Source organism: Lissotriton vulgaris, chromosome 2_1 (genome assembly GCF_964263255.1).
Source record: "Lissotriton vulgaris chromosome 2_1, aLisVul1.2, whole genome shotgun sequence".
NCBI lineage: Eukaryota > Metazoa > Chordata > Amphibia > Caudata > Salamandridae > Lissotriton > Lissotriton vulgaris.
In genome coordinates, this window is record NC_141687.1 from 555,764,261 (window position 1) to 555,788,312 (window position 24,052).

A 24,052-nucleotide genomic window follows, 5' to 3' on the forward strand; every position below is an offset into this window, starting at 1 on the left:
CCTTTTCTGAGGAGCGACATTAGAGCACGTTTTAGCTTAAAGTGTAAATTTGTGTCTCCGGTCCGCGTTCAAATCGAAATGTTTATATAAACAATCAACCTGTAAAACAAACATTGACGGTGTTTCACAAAATGTAGACAGTGTATCTTATCTGTACACACAGAAACTAGGTTAATGTATGGAAATAGTGCTGCGGTGAATGTGCGTAGACGCTGCCTGGTCTTCGGCTGAGGCGTTCCGTGGCCCAGGGTGGTCACCTGCAAGAGTGCACAGTTTTTAATGGAGGGAAACATCACGGAAGTCTTTCATACGTCCTTCGTGAACAAGTAGTGCTTTCATGGCTCCAGCAGCCACGGAGAAGCGACGCTGCCCGGAACAAAGAGAGCTTCATTTCGCCAATTAAACCAAAGGTGCAGTGGATGGGGAGAAAAGCACAAGTTACTTACCTTCAGTAACAATATATGGTGGTGGCACAATTCAAATGTGTGGATTAGACCTATGTAAATAGGTAACGATATTGTGAAGGTGGCCCATAATGTACAAAACTGATATGGTGCTATATCTTGTATGTAAATGACAGCCTTGAAAAAGCCAGCGGAGGGTGAAACGCGCGTCAGCTGTGACGGTGTGACAAGAAAGGAATCAATAAAAGAACATTGAATATCAATGAACATTGTGCATGTAAATTTGTGGACGGAAAGAACATTGGAAATAGTGCATTGTCGTGGCTGGATGCCTATTGGATAAAAGTAACTAAAAGGGATGTGCACTGGTGTTTGTTTATATAACAATATATCTGTAAGAAACAGTAGTTAGTATTAGATTCCTTACCTTGGAATATCCCCAGGCGTCAGGCTGGGTCCGGAAAATTTTGTGTAGCAGTACCCCTGCGCGTCGGTAGGCGTCGTCTGCAGCTCCGCGTCAGTCGTCGGCGTTGGGATGATGTCGTCGGGGGACTTAGACGCCGCCCTCGCGCGCTGACGTCAGTTCTTATACATAGCTTTTTCGCGCCAGAAACGCACAGCCATGATAACAACCAACACTGGTGCCATGAAACTAGGGCCCTGATGATGACCTTAACCCTAGATATCGGTTTGCAGAATGGGGAGGATGGGTGGGGCGGTAAGGAATCTAATATTAACTACTGTTTCTTACAGATATATCGTTACCGAAGGTAAGTAACTTGTGCATCTGAAAGAAACAGGTTAGTATTAGTTTCCTTAAACTAGAATAGATACCCCAGCAATACCAACCCCGGTGGTGGGTCTGCGAACCAATGATCGTCCAAAGAAGCCATCGCTCCAGACTTGGCTGTCAAGGCAGTAGTGTCTTGCAAACGTGTGCAGCGAGGCCCACGTTGCTGCCTGACAGATGTCCTGCAAGGGGACTCCCCGACTCAGTGCAGTAGTAGCCGCCGGGCCCGAGTGGAATGGGCCCTCAGCCCAACAGGAGGCTCCTTTTTAGCCAAAGAGTAGCATACCTTGATGCACAACAATGACCCACCGAGAGATGGTTCGCTTGTGCACCGCCTAACCTTTCTTAGCACCTACCTAACCAACAAAGAGTTGGTCATCCACCCGGAACTGGTGTGTGTGATCCAAATAGAATGAGAGCGCACGTTTTGGGTCCAGACGGTGGAGCCTCTCTTCCTCTTTCGAGGGATGCGGAGGTGGAAAGAAGGTGGGCAAGGTGATGGACTGCCCGATGTGGAAGGCTGTGACTACCTTGGGCAGGAAAGAGGGTCACGTCCGCAACACAACTTTGTCCGGATGGACAGAAAGGAAAGGAGGTTTAGAGGAAATAGTCTGGAGCTCACTCACTCTCCTGGCAGAGGTGATGGCAACCAGGAATGCAGTCTTGAGAGTAAGGAGACGAAGAGGACAGTTATGAAGTGGCTTGAAAGGAGCGTACATCAGGTAAGTCAGAACAAGGTTCAAGTCCCACTGAGGCATCACGAAAGGAACAGGAGGAAACATATGAGTGATGCCCTTCAAAAACCTATTTACAACTGGGGACTTTAACAAAGAGGGCTGATCAGGGAGCCTTAAGAAGGCGGAAATGGCAGAGAGGTAGCCCTTGATAGTGCCCAGAGCAGAGCCCTGCTGGGCAAGAAAAAGAAGAAAGAGGAGAACCTCTGAAAGAGGGGCAGAAAGGGGATCCACAGCCTTTGCTATGCACCATGCCACAAATTTGTTCCACCTGCAGGCATATACCGATTTTGTGGAGGGACGCCTGGCTGTCAGAATCACATTACAGACTTCAGGAGGTAAGTCAAATGGCCTCAACTGCCGCAGCTCAATCTCCACGCATGTAAGTGGAGACTGGACAGGTTCGGGTGGAGGACCGTCCCCTGCTGCTGCAACAGAATGTCCTCCTGAAGAGGCAGACGAATCGGGGGATCGACAGACATGCTGAGTAGCTCGGGATACCAGTATCTTCGTGCCCAGTCCGGAGCCACAAGGATAACTTGGGCCCGGTCGCGTCTGATCTTCTTCAGCACTCTGGGCAGGAGTGGTATAGGCGGAAAGGCGTACAACAGACCGCAGCTCCACTCGCAACGAAAAGCGTCTCCGAGCGAGTGCCGCCTTGGACAATTCAAACGTGCAGAACTGATGACATTGCGCGCTCTCTTCTGCGGAGAATAGATCTAATCACGGCTCTCCCCATTGCTGAAAGTGGCCTTGCGCCACGTCCGAGTTCAGACGCCATTCGTGATCCTACAAAAATCAATAAAGGGGGGGACTGGACAACTTGTAACTGCGTTATTACGGTTTCACATTTAGAACCCTCATATACGCATTAGTTGGAACGGTGACGGTATATCTTGATTCTCCGCCATTAAAATATGCGTTACTACATTATCATTGGGTTCAGTTGTGTTGTATGCAAGCCTCAAGCCTGAGGCAACCACTTAAGAGCGCAACAGTGTCCAGTGATAGATGGTGAGTCTCACTTACGCTTGAAGTAGTCAAAATAATAAATTAAAAAACGTTCTCACATCCATAAAAAGGAATTTAAATTAGGGTGAGGATGGGAGAGATTACTAAAAATTTCTGTTGGGTATATAGTCGGAGCGTGTAACTGGATCCACTATACCCTGCATTTGTTTAGGTCAACATGTTTCTGCCCCACTGTGCCCAGCCGGGGGCAGAGCCAGCACAAGGAGGCACAAAGCCAATAGTGGCTCTGGAATAATTTCCGGTTAATCCCCGATGAAGTAGAATTTTAAAGCTAAAGACGACCAACATAACCTGATTTGGAAATATAGTGGCAACAAGTTAGTCCACTTTTTGTAGCTGCACAAATCGTGTAAGTACAATCTTTCTTGTCCTGATGAATGCCCCATAGACCCGGCTGGATCCAGTTACACGCCGGGATCCGACTATATACCCAACAGAAATTTTTAGTAACCTCTCCCATCCTCACCCTAATTCAAATTCCTTTTTATGGATGTGAGAACGTTTTTTAATTTATTATTTTGACTACTTCAAGCGTAAGTGAGACTCACCATCAATCACTGGGCACTGCTGCGCTCTTAAGTGGTTGCCTCAGGCTTGAGGCTTGCATACAACACAACTGAACCCAATGATAATCCAGTAACGCATATTTTAATGGCGGAGAATCAAGATATACCGTCACCGGTCCAACTAATGCGTATATGAGGGTTCTAAATGTGAAACCTTGATAACGCAGTTACAAGTTGTCCATTCCCCCCCTCTTTATTGATTTTTGTAGTGTTTAAATGAGGAAAATGAATGGACACATTAAATTCCTCCTCCTCATTGTTTGATTTATAGTAGCCATTCGTGATCCATCATGCACCGACGGCTGAGTTTGTCCGCCCTGGCGTTCAGGGAACCTGCCAGCTGTTGAACCACCAGGGTCACGCCCTGATGTGCCAGCCACTGCCAGAGGTGCAGAACCTCCTGGCATAGGGTCCATGACCCCACCCCGCCCTGTTTGTTGCAGTACCACATGGCGGTGGTGTTGTCCGTGAACACCTGTACTACACTCCCCCGGACAGAGGGGAGGAATGCCTTCAGTGCAAGCCGGATCGCCCGCAGCTCCAGAAGGTTGATGTGGAGCCGGGACTCCGCCAGAGACCAGAGGCCTCTGATCTCCGCCTCTCCCATGTGACCCCCACATCCCTGGAGAGATTCGTCTGTCACAACTTCGTGCTCAGGTTGGGGTAGGGAGAGGGATCTGCCGCTGACCCAATCGCGATCCGTGAGCCACCACTGCAACGGTCTTGCAGTGCCCTCCGTGATCAAGACATGGTCGGACAAGTTGCCCTGATGCTGGGCCCACTGAAACTTCAGGTCCCACTGCAGAGCCCGCATCCGCCACCTGGCGTGATGCACCAGAAGGATGCAGGAGGCCATCAGCCCCAGAAGCCGCAGCGTCAACCTGACCGAGACTCGGGATAACGGCTGAAAGATCGGATTCAGAGTATGAATATCCTGAACCCGCTGTTCGGAAGGATAAACCCGAAACTGCGCCGAGTCTAAAACCGCTCCGATGAAGAGGAGCTTCTGAGAGGGACACAGATGTGACTTCGGCACATTGATGGAGAACCCTAGCAGGTGCAGGAGGTCGGCCGTAGTCTGGAGGTGGCTGCCGACTGTCTGGGACGAGCCCGCCTTCAACAACCAGTCGTCGAGGTGGGGGAAGACTGAAACCCCTAGCCTGCGCAGATGAGCTGCGACTACCGCCATCACTTTCGTGAACACCCATGGGGCGCTGGTAAGGCCGAAGGAGAGCACAGTAAACTGAAAGTGCTCGTGGCCTACCGTGAACCGCAGGTAACCATCCAGTCTCCCGGGTCCAGGGCAGCTAAGACCTGAGCCAAAGTCAGCATCTTAAACTTCTCCTTCCGGAGGAAGCCGTTTACGTTCTGCAGGTCCAAGATAGAGCGTAGACCCCCTTTGTCCTTCTTGGGAACAAGAAAGTAGTGGGAGTAATAACCACACCCTACTTCTGGCCCAGGAACGCGCTCAATGGCCCCCTTGGCCAAGAGGGCCGTAACATCCTCTCGCAGAAGATTCAAGTGATCCCCCGACATGCTGTCGTTCTGCGGTGGCATGGCTGGAGGGGTCGCCTCGAAGGGGAGGGAGTAGCCCCTTCGGACGATTTGCAGCACCCACCTGTCCGAAGTGATGTTGCGCCAGTGAAGGAGGTGATGGCAAACCCTGCCCCCCACTGGCGTCATGTGGGCCTGAAAGCTCGGACTAGGAAGGCTTTGAGGCGGATGCTGCGGGGTGGATGTGGACTGGCTTCGCCGTTGTCCCCTGGCACCGCCACGGCGGTTACCCCGTCCGCCACCGCCCTGGATGTTAGTCTGTGGCCCATGGCTGTCAGGACGTGTGGGGGCGCCCCTTCCTTGGCCACGAAAGGAGCAAAAAGTAGCAGGCTGCTGGCGGGGGGCCGACAGGCCCAAGGACTTGGCCGTTGCCCTGGAGTCCTTAAAGCGCTCAAGCGAACTGTCTGCCTTGTCGCCAATGAGGCGACGGCCATCAAACGGCATGTCCATAAGGGTGTTTTGGACATCAGCCGAAAAGTTGGCGGACCTCAGCCAGGCGTGGCGACAAATCACCACCGTCGTTGCCATCGCTCTACCTAGCGAGTCCGTTGTATCCAGTCCACACCGGATAGAATACCGTGCCGCATCTCGACCCTCCACAAGGGCTTGGGCGAGTTTAGTCCGGGCCTCCTCCGGCCATTGTGGCAGCACGGCCGCGACCGTGTTCCACAGAGAGGGGGTATAACGGCCCAAGAGGCACGTGGTGTTAGTGACCGCAACCCCAAACTCAGTGAGGAGAACATTTTCTTGCCATACTATTCGTACCTCTTGGATTCCTGATAGGGGGAGCCGTCGAGAATGCGGTCTGGGAGTTAGAGGCCTGGATGACTAGGCTCTCGGGGTGGGGTGTGTGGACAGGAAGCAAGGGTCGCCCGGAGCCGGGCGGTGGCGTCTGGCCACGTTCCTATCTACAGGCGGACCTGTAGCGGGCCTGGACCAGGTGCCCAGAAGAACATCAGATAAGGCCTCATTAAAGGGCAGCAGAGGCTCCAAGGAGCTTGCCTGTGGTTTAAGGACCTCAGTGAGGAGGTTAGTCCTCACGGCCGCGACGGGGAGTTCAAGGGATAAGGCCTTGGCTGCCCGCGTCAACACCACACTATAGGCAGCCCCCTCCTCCGTAGCCACGGTAGGGGGGGAGATAAAATCAGTGTCTGGCGAAGTGTCCAGACCACTGGCATCCCCAAGCTCACCTGCCCAGTCCTGGTAAGGCTGGCACTCACGTGCCAGAGGGTCCTCAGACCCCTCCCAATCCTCCTCGCCACCCATCTCCTGATACTCAGGGTCAAAGGATGGGGCCGGGTTATAGAAGTAAAAATCTCCTAGCGTCGTCGAATACGGCGCCTGACCCGAATCGAGGGTAGGACCGGGGACAGCGTCATCCTGGGATGGCGCCGGGGGCGACACCCTGGGGGTCGGCGCCGGCGAGGTCGTAAGGTCGACAGGCGACGGGCCGGATCCGGAGCCGCCGGGGCTCTGCGCGCCAGGCCCGAAGTCGACGATGGCGCCGGGGGCGAGGCACCTAATGGCGCCGGGGCCGGAGCACCCGACGGCGCCAGGGCCGAAGCACACGGCCCGCTTGGGGACCCAGTCAGGGCCGCTAGGCCCGAAGGCGCTGCGGAACCCGACCGAGGAGCGAGCGACCTCATGGCCATGAGGAAGGCCTCGATCTCCTCCGGCAGGTATGGAGCAGGCTGCGACGCCTGCGGCTCCGGCGGAGCCGTGTGGGCGGTGTCGCCCGAACCCCCGGCCGCGCCGCACGAGCGTCGGTGGGGAGTTAGAAGAGCGATTTCGCCTCTATGACTTCTTGTGCCTCTTACCTGAGGACTTGGAGCCAGAGGAATGATGTCCACTCCCGAAGCTTTGACAACTCTGGCCCCGCGACCGGTCCCTCGACCTCCTTCCGGACCGGGACCTCGAACGGCGCGGGCCGACTGCCGGAGCTCGAGGCGCTTGCGGGACCGCTCCCCCCTAGCCTTCGACGTCAAGGCCCGGCAGTCGGGGCACGAGTTGCCGTCGTGGTCGTGCCCCAGGCAATGAAGGCGATGGGGGTCGGTAACTGACATCAGTCGGCTGCAGTGGACACAGGGTTTGAACCCAGGCATCCCTACCCTCACCGTCGGAGTCGGTCGACTCGAAAAGCAGATCAAAAAGATCCAAAAAGTTAGGTAAAAAATTGACTAACGGGTACCACTTTCTCCGGACCCGCACTTGCTGGCGCGGAAAAAAGAAGAACTGACGTCAGCGCGCGAGGGCGGCGTCTAAGTACTCCGACGACATTATCCCGGCGCCAACGACGACGGATGCGGATTCCGCAGATGACACCAACCGACCCGCAAGGGGACTGCTACGCAAAATTTGCCAGATCCTGTCTGACGCCTGGGGATATTCTAAGGTAAGGAATCTAATACTAACCTGTTTCTTTCAGATTGGCATGGAGTTGCTTTTATCTCTCTGTGCACCAACCATCCTGTTACCCTGGTCACTCTTGGGTGTTTCCACGGGACCCGCCCTGCCCGACCGCGTTTATAATATTTCTTTAAATATAAGGCAGGCGCCTGTATGGAATCTTTCTGGCTTAAGGAAAGGTGTTCCAGGGACTGTTTTTATAAGCACGTTTTGAACTGAGTTGGCACAGAACAGTTTCCCCTGGAGTAAGAGGCAGTTTATAGAACATGTTGCGGCGGCAACAGTGTGGCTTGCTTGGGAGAAAGAAGGCCCCCCATTGCTTACACTCCGTCTGACCCAGCAGAACACCTCGCCCAAAATGCGGCTAGAGCGGTGTACATGGACTTGTGTCTGCACGCGGGCAAAGCATTTTTTCTTTGATAGATACCTTTGGTGAGGCTATTGGTGTATGGTTAATGTAGTGCTTGCTTTTCCAACTTTTTGTCTTTCCAAAGTGTGGATCTTCATCTAAACAACCTCCTAATGTGGATGTCCTTTTAATTTCACCAGAAGTTCATAGCCATAGTAGGAAGTGCTCATATAGATGCATTAACAAGCATTGGCCGGGCGACCGCGAAAGTCATCACGATGAAAGTGAAAGTGATCGCGATGACGCGCTCTGTGATGAAATAAAAAAAACGTGTGTGGTGAGGCGAGTTGTGCGCACGCGGCGACAGGAAAAAGTGCTCTGCATGTTGTGCGCTCTTGTGAGCGTAATAGTAAGCTGGTGGCCGGCAAGGTAGCACCTTTGAAACAGCTACTAAATGTCTCGCCAGAGCATCGCATGCGCTGGCTCAGGCGAGACCTAAAAAAGGGAACAAGTTAGTGGTCTATGGTCTGATGTTACATTGGACATTTTAGGCCCAGTAAGTTTGAAATCGCAGGACAGATGTGTATTAGTGTGTCTTAATAGGTTTTTTAGATGGCCGGAGATTAAGGTTGTTAATTTGGTCGAATCAGTGGTAGTTATTGAATTCTTGGAGGAACTTTTTGAACTGGAGCTTTTTCCGTTGTCTATTTTGTTTGATAGTAGTATCCAGTTTACCTCTAGGGTAGTGGAAGAGTTTCTGAGAGAGAGGAGTATCAAGCATAAGAGGGTGGTGCTGTACCATCCAGAGAATAATGGTGTTATGAAAAAGTTTGTCAAGGTACTTAAAGGAACAATGCAAAAAGTGGCTGTATCTGAAGGCAATTGGGAGGTAGCCATGAGGAAAAAAGTACGAAAGTACAGATTTATGCCGCATTCCTCAACTGGTTTAGCTCGGTTTCGTTTGTTCAAGGGCAGGATTGCTAATACTGAAGAGACACCTGTGTGAGTCACTGCTAAAAGAGGTGTTTTGAATGAAGGAGTGGTTAGCACAGAGGGGTGGAAAGAGAAAGAAAGGGCTAAAATAGAAAAATGGAAAGTGTGGTATAATGAGAAGAAGGTGGTGAAAAGGACTGTAGTGTGTGTGGGGGTGATTGGGTCAGGATGAAGTCACCCAGGAGAGATGGGAGGAAGTCCAAATTTAGTCAACCAGTTAAGATTCTTAAGGTGTTTAAGAATGCTGTGAAGACGCATGATCACAAGATTTGGAACCTTACCAGAGTTGCCAAGCGTCAAGCAAATGGGGTTGGTGGAACTAATACACAGGATGAGCGCAAGGAGGGCAGTAGGCCTCTTCGTGCAAGAAGAATTTAACTCTGATTACAAGGCTGCGTCTACTGAGAAGTGGCCAGCAGAATTTTTTCTTGATGTGTTTTTATTTAGTTTTAGTTTTTACTAAACTTGTTGGGTTTCATTAGGTGGGGTGTGATGTGGTGTTCTGTATTTATCTTTTCTGTAATGAGGTTGGTTTCCAGGTGATAATGTAGGGGATCAAAATGTGGTTGGTTGCTATGTTAGAATGTGAACTTCTGAGAAAAAATCAGTTGGACCTGGCTGTCTAGTGGATGGGGTCTCTGTTACTGCTGTTAATAAATTAAACACAACAAGATGATGGATGGAGTGCTGAAACTTTTAAACCGCTCACCCCAGCCACAGATCTGGGTTCAATCCATTGGTCTTTTGCTCACTATGCCACCCTAGTTTGTACCTAGCCATATCTGCAAATCAGTCTGGACTCCGTTCCTCAGGGGAACAGTCAAGCCCGAACTGCCAGGCCAGGTGTAAGAATTTAAGCTGGATAAGTCAGAGCTGTGATGAGATGACTAGCACCCATGGGGTGCATACAGGCATCTCTCCAGCTGTTGTCATCTAGTTGCCCCAACCATTCTTCTTAATGTTGAAAAGAGATCATGAGAGTTAATCCATATCTCCTTTTCCCTCAGGGATCCATTAGGACCTTGGCTTTGCATGGGCTACATTCAAGTAAATGCCAGAGAGAATCAAGGTGGGACATGAGTGCATGTTGCACTTGTAAATAACAACAACAAAAAATAATGTGCACTTAGGTAAAAGAAAAAATCTGTTTGGAGACCTAGAAAGTTATTCACCACACTTCTTCTATTACTGATATGCCAAAGAGACCATCAAACTTCAAAACGTTCAAGGGCTGGTGTGTGTTGTGGCCAGTTTCCCCACCATAAAGGCTTTTTGACCATATCTTCCGGTCTTACCAGATCCATTTTGGGCAGATCTCCATGCAAGCCAGACTACTTTAGTGACTTCTGGAAGGCACAATAGCGTAGCCATAAAGTAATACCCACAATAGCCTCTCGACCCACCAGTGGCACTGTGGTGTTCTGCATGTATCTTTTCTGTAATTAGGTTGGTTTCCAGGTGATTTATTTTTTTAAAAATATATTTTTATTGCAGATTCTGAAAATTTACAATCAATTGGTCCGACAGTCCCACCGCACACATGTATCCTGTACAGATCATAAATGAAGCCGCACACACCCATTCAGCCCACATCCGTGAGGCCGGGCGGCGATAGCTAGGAAGCACTAGACACGGAAAACCAAAAGGAAGGAAGCAGTGACACTGTTCGGCAAGACAATCAATGATCTGCTTTTCTATATCTCCCAAATTCTGAACCCCCCAAGTAACCTGTCCTATATCTCCAATGATGTTGCGGATGAACAATGTCAGCTTGCTACGTGTTCTCCCCCCACCTAGGTGGCTCCCCATCTCAGGCGTCCCAGTGAGAGACAAATTCAATGTATAGTTCCCACGAGGTGGCCCCCTAATCAATGTCGGCCGTAGACACCTAGCGCCCTGTCATCTCCCATATCTTCGATAGGACCCTCAGCCCCTCCACCCCATCCCTACCCCCCAACTGCTACTGGTGTGGGCTTGAATCATAACTAAACTGCATCGGACGAAACCTGAAGGATTAGCATTAATCTATCAGTGCATCACATTGATACCCTCCTTAGTCCTCCTCTGGTATCAGGCAATTGCCCAGTGACTGCACCAGCCCCTCCCATGCCCGTGCCATTTCCAAACTCTTCTCGTTAGCTGTACGAGATGCCTGCCTAAGTCGTACAGTGCTTTCACTGCGGGCCCACTTAAGAAGTTCATTCGCCCACCTCTTACCCGACGGACCGTCTGCCAATTTCCAGTGCCAGGTGATCTCTCTCTGGGCTAAAATAAGGCCAAGGTCAATGAATTTGCTGGTGACCTTCGTCTTTTTCATGTGGGGGAACCAAAGCAACAGGCACGCCGCCATATCATATTCCACCTGCCTTTCTGTGACCTCAGTAAGTAGCTCCCCAATCTCAGTCCAATACGACCCCAGCTTCGGGCAGTCCCACAGCATATGGTCTAATTCCACCCCAGGCATCAAACACCTAGGGCACGCCGCATCTTGGACCTGGAAATACCTCCGAATCCTCCCTGGGGTGAGGTAAGCTCTATGCACCACAAAAAAGTGCACTTGCTGAAATCTGGCGTTCCTACAACCCTTCCAAGTCCTCCTCAGGATATGCCTCCACGTCGTGTCCGGTATGGGCTTCCCCAGACTCGCTTCCCACTTTTGTTTCAGGGTCGTGAGCGGTTCCAATCCCTCAGTCAGCATACGAGAATGCAAGCAAGTGACTGCTTTAACCGTCCCCGCCGCCATCACCACATACTGGCAGGCCACCGTGGTCGGTGGCTCCGAGTGCCCGGTCTTCCAGTGCTTCCTTATCGCCGTCGCAGCCATGTGTAAGAGGAAACTCCCATCAGGGAGCCCAAACTGTTCCTGCACCGCCCGGAAGGGTAACAGCTCACCATCGGCATACAGGTCACCCATCATCTGGAGCCCCAGCTCCTCCCATTCCATGAGGGGAGACCAGTCCCCCCCCATGTGGCAGGGCCGTCAACATCCCCAGAGGGATTTCCGGTGCATAGGGGTGTGTCACCCCGCCCTCCTTTGGCTTTTGTTCCAGCACGACCTCAGGGTCCTTTCCTCCAGGGTCAAGTCTCCCAACTCAAGCCGCTGCTGCATGAAGATGTACGATAGGACGTGCCTCATTATTCCTATTCCACGATTTTGTATCGGGCCCCTAAACTCCCTTGCGACGTTCTGCGTGAGTACCTGCAGCTGCGCTGCTAGATAATAAAGTTCGAAGTTAGGGACCGCTAGGCCCCCCTCCGACTTTGGTCTCAACAACGTGTCCAGTGCCACTCGCCTCCTCCCACGCACCCACAAAAAATCAATCGTGAGCGAGCGCAGTTCCCGAAAGAACCTGGGAGGTATCCACAGTGGGAGCGTGCGGAAATAATAGAGTAGCCGCGGCAAGGCCACCATCTTGAGCAGGGCAACTCTTCCAACCACCGAAAGGGGAAGGGTGGCCCAAAACGCCATACAGCCCCGCAGAGCTCTCACAGAGCGTTCTATATTCTCCTCCAACATATCAGCAGCCTCATGGTAGATCCGCACTCCTAAATAGGTGAAGCACGATCGTTCCCACATTATATCAGCGGCTAACTGTGGTTGGGGCATGTCTGCTCGCAGCGGGATAATGCACGTCTTGGTCCAATTAACCCGAAGGCCGGTCAGCTCCCCAAAAGTCTCCAGCATATCCATCGCCCCTCGCAGCGCTATAGTCTTATCTTCCAAAAATAACAGCAGATCGTCGGCATATAACGAAATATAGTGCTGCGTGCCATTGCACAGAAGGCCCCTGAACGCTAACCCCGTTCTAGCGTGTAGTGCCAGAGGCTCAATCGCCAGCGCAAACAACAGGGGCGAGAGCGAACATCCCTGTCTCGTCCCTCTCCGTACCGGGTACTCCACCGATATTACCGTACCTAAACGCACTCTGGCGGTAGCTAAGGAGTACAGGACTTTAGTCCAACGACGAAATTGCGCCCCTAGACCAAACTTCTCCAGTACCCTCTCGAGGTATTCCCACTCCAGGCTATCAAACCCCTTTTCGATGTCAACTTGGGCAGGTGGCCCTGCTCCGCTGCCTCGTTGTAGACCTCCAGCAATTGGGGGCCAAGATGTCAATATACTTGACATAGAATTCGATCGGGAGGCCATCCACTCCAGGCGTCTTGTTCCTAGCCATCTGCTTAATTGCGCCCCTAATCTCAGTCAGTGTTATGGCTTGGCCCAGGGTCTCAGCATCCCCCTCCTCCAACTGAGGGAAGTGAATCCCTGCCAGGAAGTCCTCTACATCCACAGCGCCCACAATCAGGTGACTTTGATAAAGAGATGTGTAATAATCCAAGAAGTGTGAGATGATCGCCGTTTGGGAGTAGACCAGTTCTCCCGTCTCCGTTCGTACACTCAAAACCGGGCTACCCCTCGGTTCCGGGTTCGCCAGCCTTGCTAACAGCGGGCCCACCTAGTCCCCCTCAGCATGAACCTTCGCCGTATACTGCCTATAATCAAGGCTCCTTAGCCTCTCCGTTTCAGCCGCCACTCGTTCCTTCGCCGCGAGGAGCCGCGCCTGCACTGCCTCCTGTTCTGGCCTCTGCCTCTCAATGTCCCTCAGTGCTTCCTCTGCCTTGCGGACATCGGCCAGGACCACTGTTCTTTCCCCACAGTGCTTAATAATACACAGACCTCTTACCACCACTTTAAATGCATCCCACTTCACAGCCCTAGTAGAGGCCGTCCCCCTATTCACACTGAAATAGCGCTCGACGCCATCCCGGATGTCGGAGCAAAAGACCTCATCTTCCAAGGTTTCTGGGTTCAGTCTCCAAGTGGGGATCGCAGACCTCGCCCGCCGCCACTGGAGGAATAGCAACTGAGAATTGTGATCTGAAATAGTCCTCGCTAGGTATTCAGAGTGCTTTGCCAGGGGAGCCACCGTTGGACCACATAAGATCGTGTCAATTCTAACATGTAAGTCATGTATTGCAGAGAAGAACGAATAATCTCTATTTTCAGGGTGATGCCCTCGCCATACATCAATCAGTCCCCCACCTGTCTTGCCAATCCACTCTCTGCTTCGCTACCCTTCGGACCGGGGACTCAACCAACGGTGGATGTGATCTATCTAATGCGATGTCAGTGATTGCGTTGAAATCCCCCCCCCCAGTATCATCGGTCCCGCTAAATAGTGTGCCAAAGTGCCAGAGAGTGAGTCTAGGAATCGGGCCTGATCCGTGTTCGGAACATAGATACTACAGAGCACCACATCCCGGACATATAATCTCCCTTCAACCGCCACATACCTGCCCCCTGGATCGACAACCCCCATCATACAGTGATATTAAGAATTTTCCAAAGTCCAACCAGGAGGGCTAATTTTACCAAAGAAACAAGCATATTTTCACAAGCAATTCCTTGAACCAGATTTTGAGGTGGGGGTAATTCGGGAGGATGTACAATAGTCATGGCAGCCCCTTAATGTGATTCTAAAGTCAAGTCTTGAAAATAATCCCCACACTGTGACCTGCATAATACTGGAAAATTGTGGAACATTTTGAAATGCTTGACCACATCCCTAGTTTGTCTACCATGCCTTAATTATTAGGCCAAAAACCCTTATCAAATTGGTCAAAATCTTTTTCTCAATAACTTGCAGTCAGACACATTTCACAACCCCCAAACACACAGAATGTACACTACTCCCAGAAACAAAGGAAGCAAGAAAGGCATGGCTTAACCGAAAGCCCTGGGCTGGTTAGAAACAGAACACTGCTCAATTGAAAAAACAGCGTACTTTCTCAGTCTGTAAAAACTCAACAAGGAAACGCACACATAGATTGATCTGTTAAAGCCAGAAACTGGAGCTTTATACTATGACCTCTTTAAAATTAGCATCACGCTGGACAAGGAATATGAAACATCGATTCATTTTTCGTTGTTTTTTACTCGAACAGCATTTCAAGTGATTTCACGTTAGACAAACTACTATTTTCTCCTATCTGATCAGCTACATAAAACCTAATTAAAGCACTAAGGCATGAAATGAGCTTTGCATCAATTGATCATATTTATGAATTTAGTCAGATGAGTGCATTTTCTGTCAAAATGACTTTACCTCTTGTTCTCCTTTTTTGGTCTGGCTACAGCGGAGGTTACAGTTAAAACTACATAGAGAAAGCCATGTGTGACCAAGGCCTCAATCGCAACCACAATCTGGGGCACATAGTGGTCACATGACCTACCTCCGGGTTGCAGCCCAATCAGCTTTTCCCACCAGTAGGAACAGGTTCAAGAAAGTCTCAGTCTAGCATCACACACAAGCGGGCTAAAGGAGGTTACTTGAGATTTCACAGCACCTGCCAATCGCAGCACGTTTTTATTATGTATTTGTGGGACATGTCTATGCTTTGCATCATGCCTTATAAATGGCAATCCAAGTGACATTGTATACGTTTTAAGATTATTAGGCGATGGTCCGAATGAGAACATGCAAAAAGAATCAATGAGGAAAATATAAACATGCATGATAGTGAGAACTAACATTTGTGGTCATTCGAACACATTGGTGTGTAGCCAAGTGTAATGACTGGCATAATAATGGTAATTTATGTAATAGCACTATGTTACTTATTCCACCTCCTGCCCACTCCCTCCAGACACTGGATTTAGTACCATGGTTGTGGCAGGTGTTTTATTCATTTCTTTTTTTCACTTTCATTTGGTTAAAAGTAATCTTGATCATTCATGAAGATGACTGCAAGTCAAATTTGACTGTTCGGGGTTGTTCCAACCAATCATAAATACTTTAATAAAGCTGGGTTTCCTATGATCAGAAGCAAACACGTCAGAGATTGCTTAAACATTAGATTGTTGATTACCTGTAAATGAGCAATGGTTTTTTCAAAAGCCTTCCTCTGTTTCACATAGTTCCTGGTTTCCTCAAACATGAACTCGCAACTGGCAATAGCCATATCAGCTATCAAAAGTCTTTCCTATAGGAAAAAAATGAAAATATTCAGCAAGGGTAATTGAAAATCTTATAAATATAGATATTCTACATCCACTAACCTACATCTCGATCTACGTATGTTCAGATCGATAGCATCTGCAACAGAAACACTTTACATTCCAGAACGTCAATTAATGAAATGAATTTGTACTTGTAAAGCGCACTTATACCCCAACGAGGTTTCCTGGCGCTGTACGCATACCGCTGTAGAACCCTTCCTGGCTTTTCCCTGTGAAATGCCCACTCCTGAGCACCCCCAAGGTGAAGCCAGGCATCCCAGCGCTGTTGGGGCCATTATGGAGATTAAGCAAGCTATTGCCCAGAGTTTCAGAGTGGGACCCATGATTAGAATAGGCACTGAGGCGAGAATGATCAGGTCCGAGGAAATTGAGCCCAAGACCCGCCGAGGCGGAAATTGAACCCTGGTCCCGGGCCAGACCTCTGCATCAGGGTCTGCCGTTCTAACCATTGAGCCACACTTCTCCATAAAATACACAGGATATTAATAGTTTGGGTGAGTACATTTACTATTGGAAGTGTGATCCTACAAACGGAAGCTAAGACACTATTACCAAAAACTGGGAGTGATTTACATAAACACACATTACTGTGGGAAAGTTGGGAAGAGGAGAGGTGATCCGGAAGCACATCATCAGAGAATACAGGCAAATAGCTGGGTAGAGCTCAATCGCTAAGCCTCAAGTTTGTGTAAACAGGATATCAAGAACACTTCAAAGGCAGGGATTGCCCTGTTGTCAGCTGCGAAAGCAGCCCAGAGGTAACTGAATGATGCGAAAACTTAATGGTGAGTAGGTGATTCCAGCAAACCCAAGTGGAGTTGAAGGTTAGCCACATGCAGTATTCAAAGTAGGAGAATAACGAGATTGCAAGGTCGGGCGAGGAATGTTTGCTAGCCTTCCTTGAAAATGATTGTGAGAAGTTGAGATTGAGCTCTGTTAAGCAGATAAGCAGTCTGCCTGTCGTTGACAAGGTGATGTAGGTTGGAGAGAGAATAAAAAATACTGTGTTCAAAGTTTACAGCTGTGTCAAATGGCAAAAAGCTTGTTGAGCCATAAAAATAAAGATGGGAAGCACCGAAGCACAGAATATCTGTCGTTGAAAAGAAGATAACAAGCTAGGCCAAGGAGTGTGGGATATTAATGCTTTGAAGGGGAAGCGTCTTCCGTATTTTTCTAAACCGCAGGAGGTTCACAGTAGCTTTCATGGCGATTTGGATGTTGTTCCAGATCCTAGGTGTTCTGCTTTTAAGGTCTCGCCCTGGCGAAAGCGCGCGAAGGGCTCTCTCGCTGCTAGACCTATTGCCGTCAGCTCTGCTTACAAGGAGCTAAGGGAGACAAGAGATGGGCACGCGCACCCCGGAATCAGATCAGGTCGCGCGCGTGAACACGAACTCCGATTCCGGCATGCTGTTCACACACACACACACACACATACACACATACACACAGAGACAGACAGACACATGCACACACAGACACACACACACACTTGCTCAGCTGCCGGCCGCTGCACTCGTCGCTCGCCGCTGCACTCGTCGCTCACCACCACCTCCTCGATGCGGGGGCGTGCGGCGCAGCCCCAGAAGGACTCCGTGTTCAGGCTCCAGTCCAGGTCGAGCAGCAGCTGGGGATCGAAGAGCGGCGTGTCGTCCGGCATCATGGCAGGAGGGAGCGGCTACGTGTCCATCCCCGGTCGCCTATACCAGCCCAGCAGGAGCGCGAGCCTCTGACGTGGCACGGCGGGTACCGGCTCCTGGCGCGCGCCGTGTGTCCGCCCATTGGGAAACCAGCGCCAATGCAGGGTGAAATAGTTTTGAAACAAGCTGCGCCCCTAGTTTTTAATTTCTCCTTTCAGAGTCAATTAGCCGAGCGCTTGTTAGGTACAGTGCTTGCCAATTAGCTCATTTGGTAGCGTTTTTGCTTAGCATGCGAGAGGTAGCAGGATTGATGCCCGCATTCTCCAAAATGCATCTTTGAACATTTAAAGTCAAATGATAGATTATTTGAACTCTCGTAGGTGTACAGTGGGGTGAGTGGTGCAAGAGCGAACAAAATGAGGAACTAAGCTCAAAACATTAAATATTTGATGGCACTGCAGCGAGAGAGCATGAGACTGTAAACTTTTCACATCCGTTTAAGTCGAACTTTTCGGGCAATAGGATTTTACTTCTACAACCACGACCCTGCCTCTTCTATTCCCTTTCATAGTTCACATTCCATTCACAAAACAAACTGAAACCAATTCCAAAATGAAAAGAGAAGAACGCTGGCGAAAATCGATGCAAATTCTCGTCAACGGGAGCCTGCAGCACACTGTGTGCTACGTGCTAAGGCAGAAGCCTTGTTTTTGGGAGTGTACTGTCCTCAAGATCTGTCGTATACATTTGTATGCCTTTGTCCTCAGAAGCTTGTTTCTGGTCCAGGGAAGACATGGCTTGGCAGTTCAGGCTGGACTGTTCCCATGAGGCACAGGGTCAGACTGATTTGCACATAGCCATGTCTGAACTGGGGTGGCAGAGTGGGCTAAAGAACGGTGATGGATTAAACCCAGATCTTTTGACTGGGTGTGAGTGTTTGATTGATTCAGATGCTCCGTCCATCACCACCCCCTTTTGTACCGCTTTTGGCCGCCGTAAGTGTGGCAGGGTATGCTCAGACGTGAGTCCCTTGCTAACTTTGCCACTGGATTCAGGCAAGCCGGGCTGAAGACGGCTGGAATGCCAGAAACCGGTCCTCGGAAGCTTGTTTCGGGTCCAGGGAAGACATGGCTTGGCAGTTCGGGCTGGACTGTTCCCATGAGGCACAGGGTCAGACTGATTTGCACATAGCCATGTCTGAACTGGGGTGGCAGAGTGGGCTAAAGAACGGTGATGGATTAAACCCAGATCTTTTGACTGGGTGTGAGTGTTTGATTGATTCAGATGCTCCGTCTATCACCACCCCCTTTTGTACCGCTTTTGGCCGCCGTAAGTGTGGCAGGGTATGCTCAGACGTGAGTCCCTTGCTAACTTTGCCACTGGATTCAGGCAAGCCGGGCTGAAGATGGCTGGAATGCCAGAAACCGGTCCTCGGAAGCTTGTTTCCGGTCCAGGGAAGACATGGCTTGGCAGTTCGGGCTGGACTGTTCCCATGAGGCACAGGGTCAGACTGAATTGCACATAGCCATGTCTGAACTGGGGTGGCAGAGTGGACTAAAGAACGGTGATGGATTAAACCCAGATCTTTTGACTGGGTGTGAGTGTTTGATTGATTCAGATGCTCCGTCCATCACCACCCCCTTTTGTACCGCTTTTGTTCTGGGATGGGCACATACATATTTGACCCCCCCCCTCTCCTTTTTAAAAGATTAACCCAAAAACGTGATAGAAATTATGTGAATATGACAAAAAGACTGTAGTAGTTTTTTCACAGATTTGTTAAAAATTATTATCACCAAAACATGGGTTACAATTAGGCAATATGCAACGGGCTGTTTGAAGGTTTGCCACCTGGAGAGAACATTACCCCTCCAGTCCTAGTTCTATTCCAAGTTAGCAAAACATTAAAAACAAGCATTTACAATGCAATAGATCTCGCATTACGAGAGTTTAAGCTATTGGCATTGTAAATGACAATACCTTTTATTTATGTTTTAAAAAACAAAATAAAAGGCATTGCCATTTGCAATGTCAATGGCACAAACTTGTGTAAATGCGAGACCTATTGCATCGCAAATGCTTGTTTATTCTGACACTTCTTTGTCTCTAATCTGCCAATCTCTTGTCTGCTGGTATGACGCAGTCAACCTGAAGCCAATCGTTTCTGTGCAAGTTATACGGAGTTATTTGTGATAGCTGTGTGATTTAGAGCTTTTTGAAGATAACATGGGCCTGAAGGGCTTGGAGGGGGCAGTGTAGTTCCTTCAGCACTGGGATAATGTGGTCGAACTTAAACACCTTAATGTGTAGGATGCCTTTCAGATTTACCTGGGTGGTATCAGGAAAGCAATAACATTGCCTATATCTAGGCAGGAGAGCACCAGGGCCTGCACTACTGTTCTGAACTCAGCTAACTTTTTTAACGGAAGGATGATTGGTACCATGCCGTTTACCCTCCTTTGAGACATATTGTTTGAAGGGGAGGTCTGCATTGAGGGTCAATTCAAGTGATTATGCATTGTCACTCAGCTAGTTGGTGAAAACATCTAGGTTCACGTCAGATAGCCAGGATAGTGCCTGTGGTCATTTGCAGCTGTTGTTAGCCAAACAATGAAATAATAAAGTCCTACTTTGGGAGGCCAAATATCCAGGGTGTAATCAGAGTGACAATATAAAAGGAATATAATTACTTGATGTCAGTCATACATGAAAGTTAAAAGACATATATATATAGGCAGGAATAACAGAGTTAAAATCCAAAAGGTAATTAAACACTAAGCTCTTCCTGTAAGCGACCGCTCTTTTCAAAAACATCTCAACTTTCCAGATTATGTCCGCATTATCCAGGGTTTACAGTGCAATATACGCAGTACGACAAGTCCTAAATCCCATAATTTTTAACATTGGTCGGATCCACACTTTCCTTATTGTGAAGTAAAAACCACAAAAAAAGAGTACATGGATGGTGGATTGACATGAGCAATCATCACAAGGACAGGGTATCAGAGTACGACTCCAATTATTCATATTAGGAAAGCTGGTGAGTCTGTGTAATATACCGAGTCGAAGTCTTGTTAGTAAGAACCTGTCATACCCTGCTGGGACTTTGGCTAAATAAGGCTGTATTTTAAAGACACTTAAAATCATTTGGTTATCCAATACAGAGGGCTTGAGTATTTCAGTCGTTAGCCTTGTCATTTCAAGCAACGCTATACCTTCCTTTTTTAATTCTTTCCTGCTTACTGATTGTAAGGATTCGGGGTCAGTAAAATACTCAGGATGACCCAGATTCTGCATATAATTAAAAACATAATAAATCCAGGGAATCTTTAAAACTTTTTCCAATTTTAAAATGTCCTTTAAAATATCCCTTTTTAATGTGGGTTCCTTTTTAGTCCATACACGATGCCACAGTAATACTGGTTCGAGTTTAATGAGGTCAGTCAGATACGTTAATCCCAATTCGGCATAGCAAATGTAGGCAGATGTTGTTCTGGGTACCAACAATAAATATCTTAAAAATGTATTTTCCACTACTTGCCAAGAATTAGTATTTGTAATACCCCAGACCCATAGATTGCGGTAGAAGTACATTTTGCCCGATAGATTTGTAAAAGTTCCAGTGGTGGTCGTTTCCCTAATCTTTTCGAAAACTGGTTGAATGCGGATATAGTGTTAATGAAACAAAGAGTTTTAGATCTTGTTGCCTGTGCCCACGTGTCTTCTTGGTGGAACAGGACACCCAGATAAGAGATGGATTTGGTTGTTTCAAGCTTTTGATCCGCAATAAACATTTCACAACTTTTTTTCCTCCCCACGCTACATCTCATAACATAAGTCTTAGACGTGTTCACTGTTAGTCTTAAGTCCCGCATAAAATCATTAAAACCATTCAGAACTCTCTGTAAACCGACTTGGGTTCTGGACATTAAAACCACATCGTCGGCATATAAAAGGGCAGGGATTGGACGACCGTTAATCTTAGGGAAGTCAACGTTTTGCTTAATTAATGCGTCCTCCAGATCATTTATATATAAATTAAAAAGGAATGGTGCGAGGACACATCCTTGACGGACTCCCCTACGTATTGGGATTGGAGTTGTGATCCTACCCTTTACATCAAAACGGACTCTAGTTTGAGCTTTGCAGTAAAACCGCCTTAAAAAGTGAATAATTTGGAGGTCCACGCCCATCTTTTCTAAAATCTCTCACAGTTTAATATGTCGTACCGAATCAAAAGCAGCTGTCAAATCTACAAAGGCTAAAAATAAGTTGCCATTTTTCACACAAACATTATTTTCCCACTAATAAGGCAAGAGTAAAAAGACTGCTCAATGGTGCCCACTCCTTTGCGAAAACCATACTGCAGATCGGAAAGAATCCTATTATCAGAGGCACAGGCTTTTAGTCTTACTAAAATTACACGACCTAGGATTTTTGTCATTGAGCAAGTAATGAAATGGGCCTGTAACATCTAGGGTCTTGGCGGTTTCCTTTTTTGAAAATGGGGACTATAATTGACTCAGTCCAAGTTGCTGGGAATGGAGCGTAGCAGCTAGCATTCGCTGCTTGCTCAACGATTGGGGCCCAAAAGGATAAGTCTGATTTAAAAAGGTCACTGGGGTGCCCATCTGGTCCGGGCGGTTCATTAATCCATCTTTCTCATTACAGGTGTTGTGCATTAGAGATTTAGAGTTATGTGGTAAATAAAATTACCCGGACTTAATTTCTATACATTAAAAAAGAATAAGGATAGCTCATAAAATGAGAGGCAGAGTCCGTGGTGTCCGAGTCAAAAAGGGCTTTATTTCAATGGCTCGAGCCAGGGGAGAATCGGGTTCCATCACCACTAAGGTTCAGGAAGGGATATCTATCTTTTATTAACATCACACATTATATATAGTAAAACCATACAATTGTAATGAATACAGTAGGCGGAACACTCCAGGCGGAGCAAGTGGAAGAGAGAGAGATAAGAACACATGGGCGTGAAAGAAGGCGTACACGTGGGTGTTCACTTGATGAGTCATAGGAGTGTCATAGGTGGGTGGATGCAGGGAGGTCTGCAGGGTCAGCAGAAACCTTTACCCTGCATGTGCGCGCAACTGGTCGTGACGTGAAATTGACGTGTAACTGGGGAGAGCTGTGGGGCTGACTTTAGCACTAGTAGAGGAGTCTAGAGTCTGGGATGTCAGAACGACCTGCACCTTTGGCACATCTGATATCTTGTGTTTGGAGGATGTATTGTCTGAAATAAAGGTCTCTCGAGTAAAGGCTGTTCATCACTAAATGCTAGTGTGTGCATATATTTCTTTGTGCATTGCGTGGGGCCATGGGCCTACTATGGCAACGGGTTCAGTAAATCACTTGCATGGAGACAAGAAGGCTAGGCCCTATGTTCTGCAGGCGGAAAATGTTTACCTCTTTCACTAGACTGGAATGTGTTTTTGCAGAGGCTGAGCAGATAACTGTAGGCAAAATACCGTCTTGGCAGGCAGGCCAGGCCGGGCACCTCTCGGCTGGGCAGGGAGTAAGGGAGAGGTCAGGGATGCATACCTAAACTGGAGCTTTCAGAGACAGAAGAGGCTCGGAGCCTGAATTCAGGACCTGGCTCGGCTGAGCCACAAAAATGTGTGCTTCTCGATATTTTAAACGTGTACCATGTAATTGCATTGGCAACGTAGGCCTCAGTGCAGAATTAACTTTTCATTCATGGAGGGCCTAATAACTGACATGCTAACATTAGACGGAAATGCAGGGACATTATTATTACAGGCACGGGAAGGGAATTACATGATAACATGGACATGCATGAGGCATATGTACATGGATAGGGTGCGAGTGGGGGGACACACTGACCACATAAAATTTCTGTTTCCTCATTCCCTCCTTGTCCCCTACTGCGCCCTTTTAGGATACATCTATTTTCATGAGACCATCTATTTGTTCATATAGCATCATTTGCTCGTCTTTTTTCATTCGTGCACGGGAACGTGAACGTGGACGGGGAATACAAGCAGTGGCACACAAGCCGCAAATCGCTGGGCCACATTGCAGACAGAGACAACAACTGAATAATATGAGCAGTATTATTCCTAGGAAGGACAACACTTTCCATCCCCAGGCTGATGTCACACTCCAGAGCCAACCGGACCAATTCCAGGTGCCTGGATTCTGGTGTATCTGGTGAGCTATCTTATGGAGCCTTGTGATTGCTGCATACACTGATGGTGCGTTATTAGGAATGAAAACACAACAACTGGAGCCGATCACTCTACAAGCTCCACCCCTATCGGCCAGGATAACGTCAAGAACAAGGCGGTTCTGAAGAACAACAAGTCTCATAGCAGACTGCTCTTCGGTCAAGTTACCTAAAGCAAAAGTAGTCTCGTTCACTACTGCTTCCAGTGTTCTTGTTAATCTGCGTATTAGTTTACTATTCTAGACGGGGCCTATGAACCAGAAATATCCTTTAATATAATCCTTGTACTGGTCCCACGCTGACTCAGAGTAATCGATAACTGGGGGAAGGTCCCTCTTATGTCTATCATGCACAAGTCGGGAGT

General features: G+C 48.6%; 1 protein-coding gene across 1 annotated transcript in view; it reads right to left on the bottom strand.

The window, feature by feature from the left end:
• The window catches only part of ACADL (acyl-CoA dehydrogenase long chain), a 467,508-nt gene that overhangs the window by 138,575 nt on the left and 304,881 nt on the right, over nucleotides 1–24,052 (bottom strand). Inside the window, exon 8 of the mRNA XM_086955552.1 lies at nucleotides 15,699–15,812. Coding sequence (XP_086811678.1) covers nucleotides 15,699–15,812 — 114 coding nt within the window. The remainder of the gene's footprint in view (nucleotides 1–15,698; nucleotides 15,813–24,052) is intronic.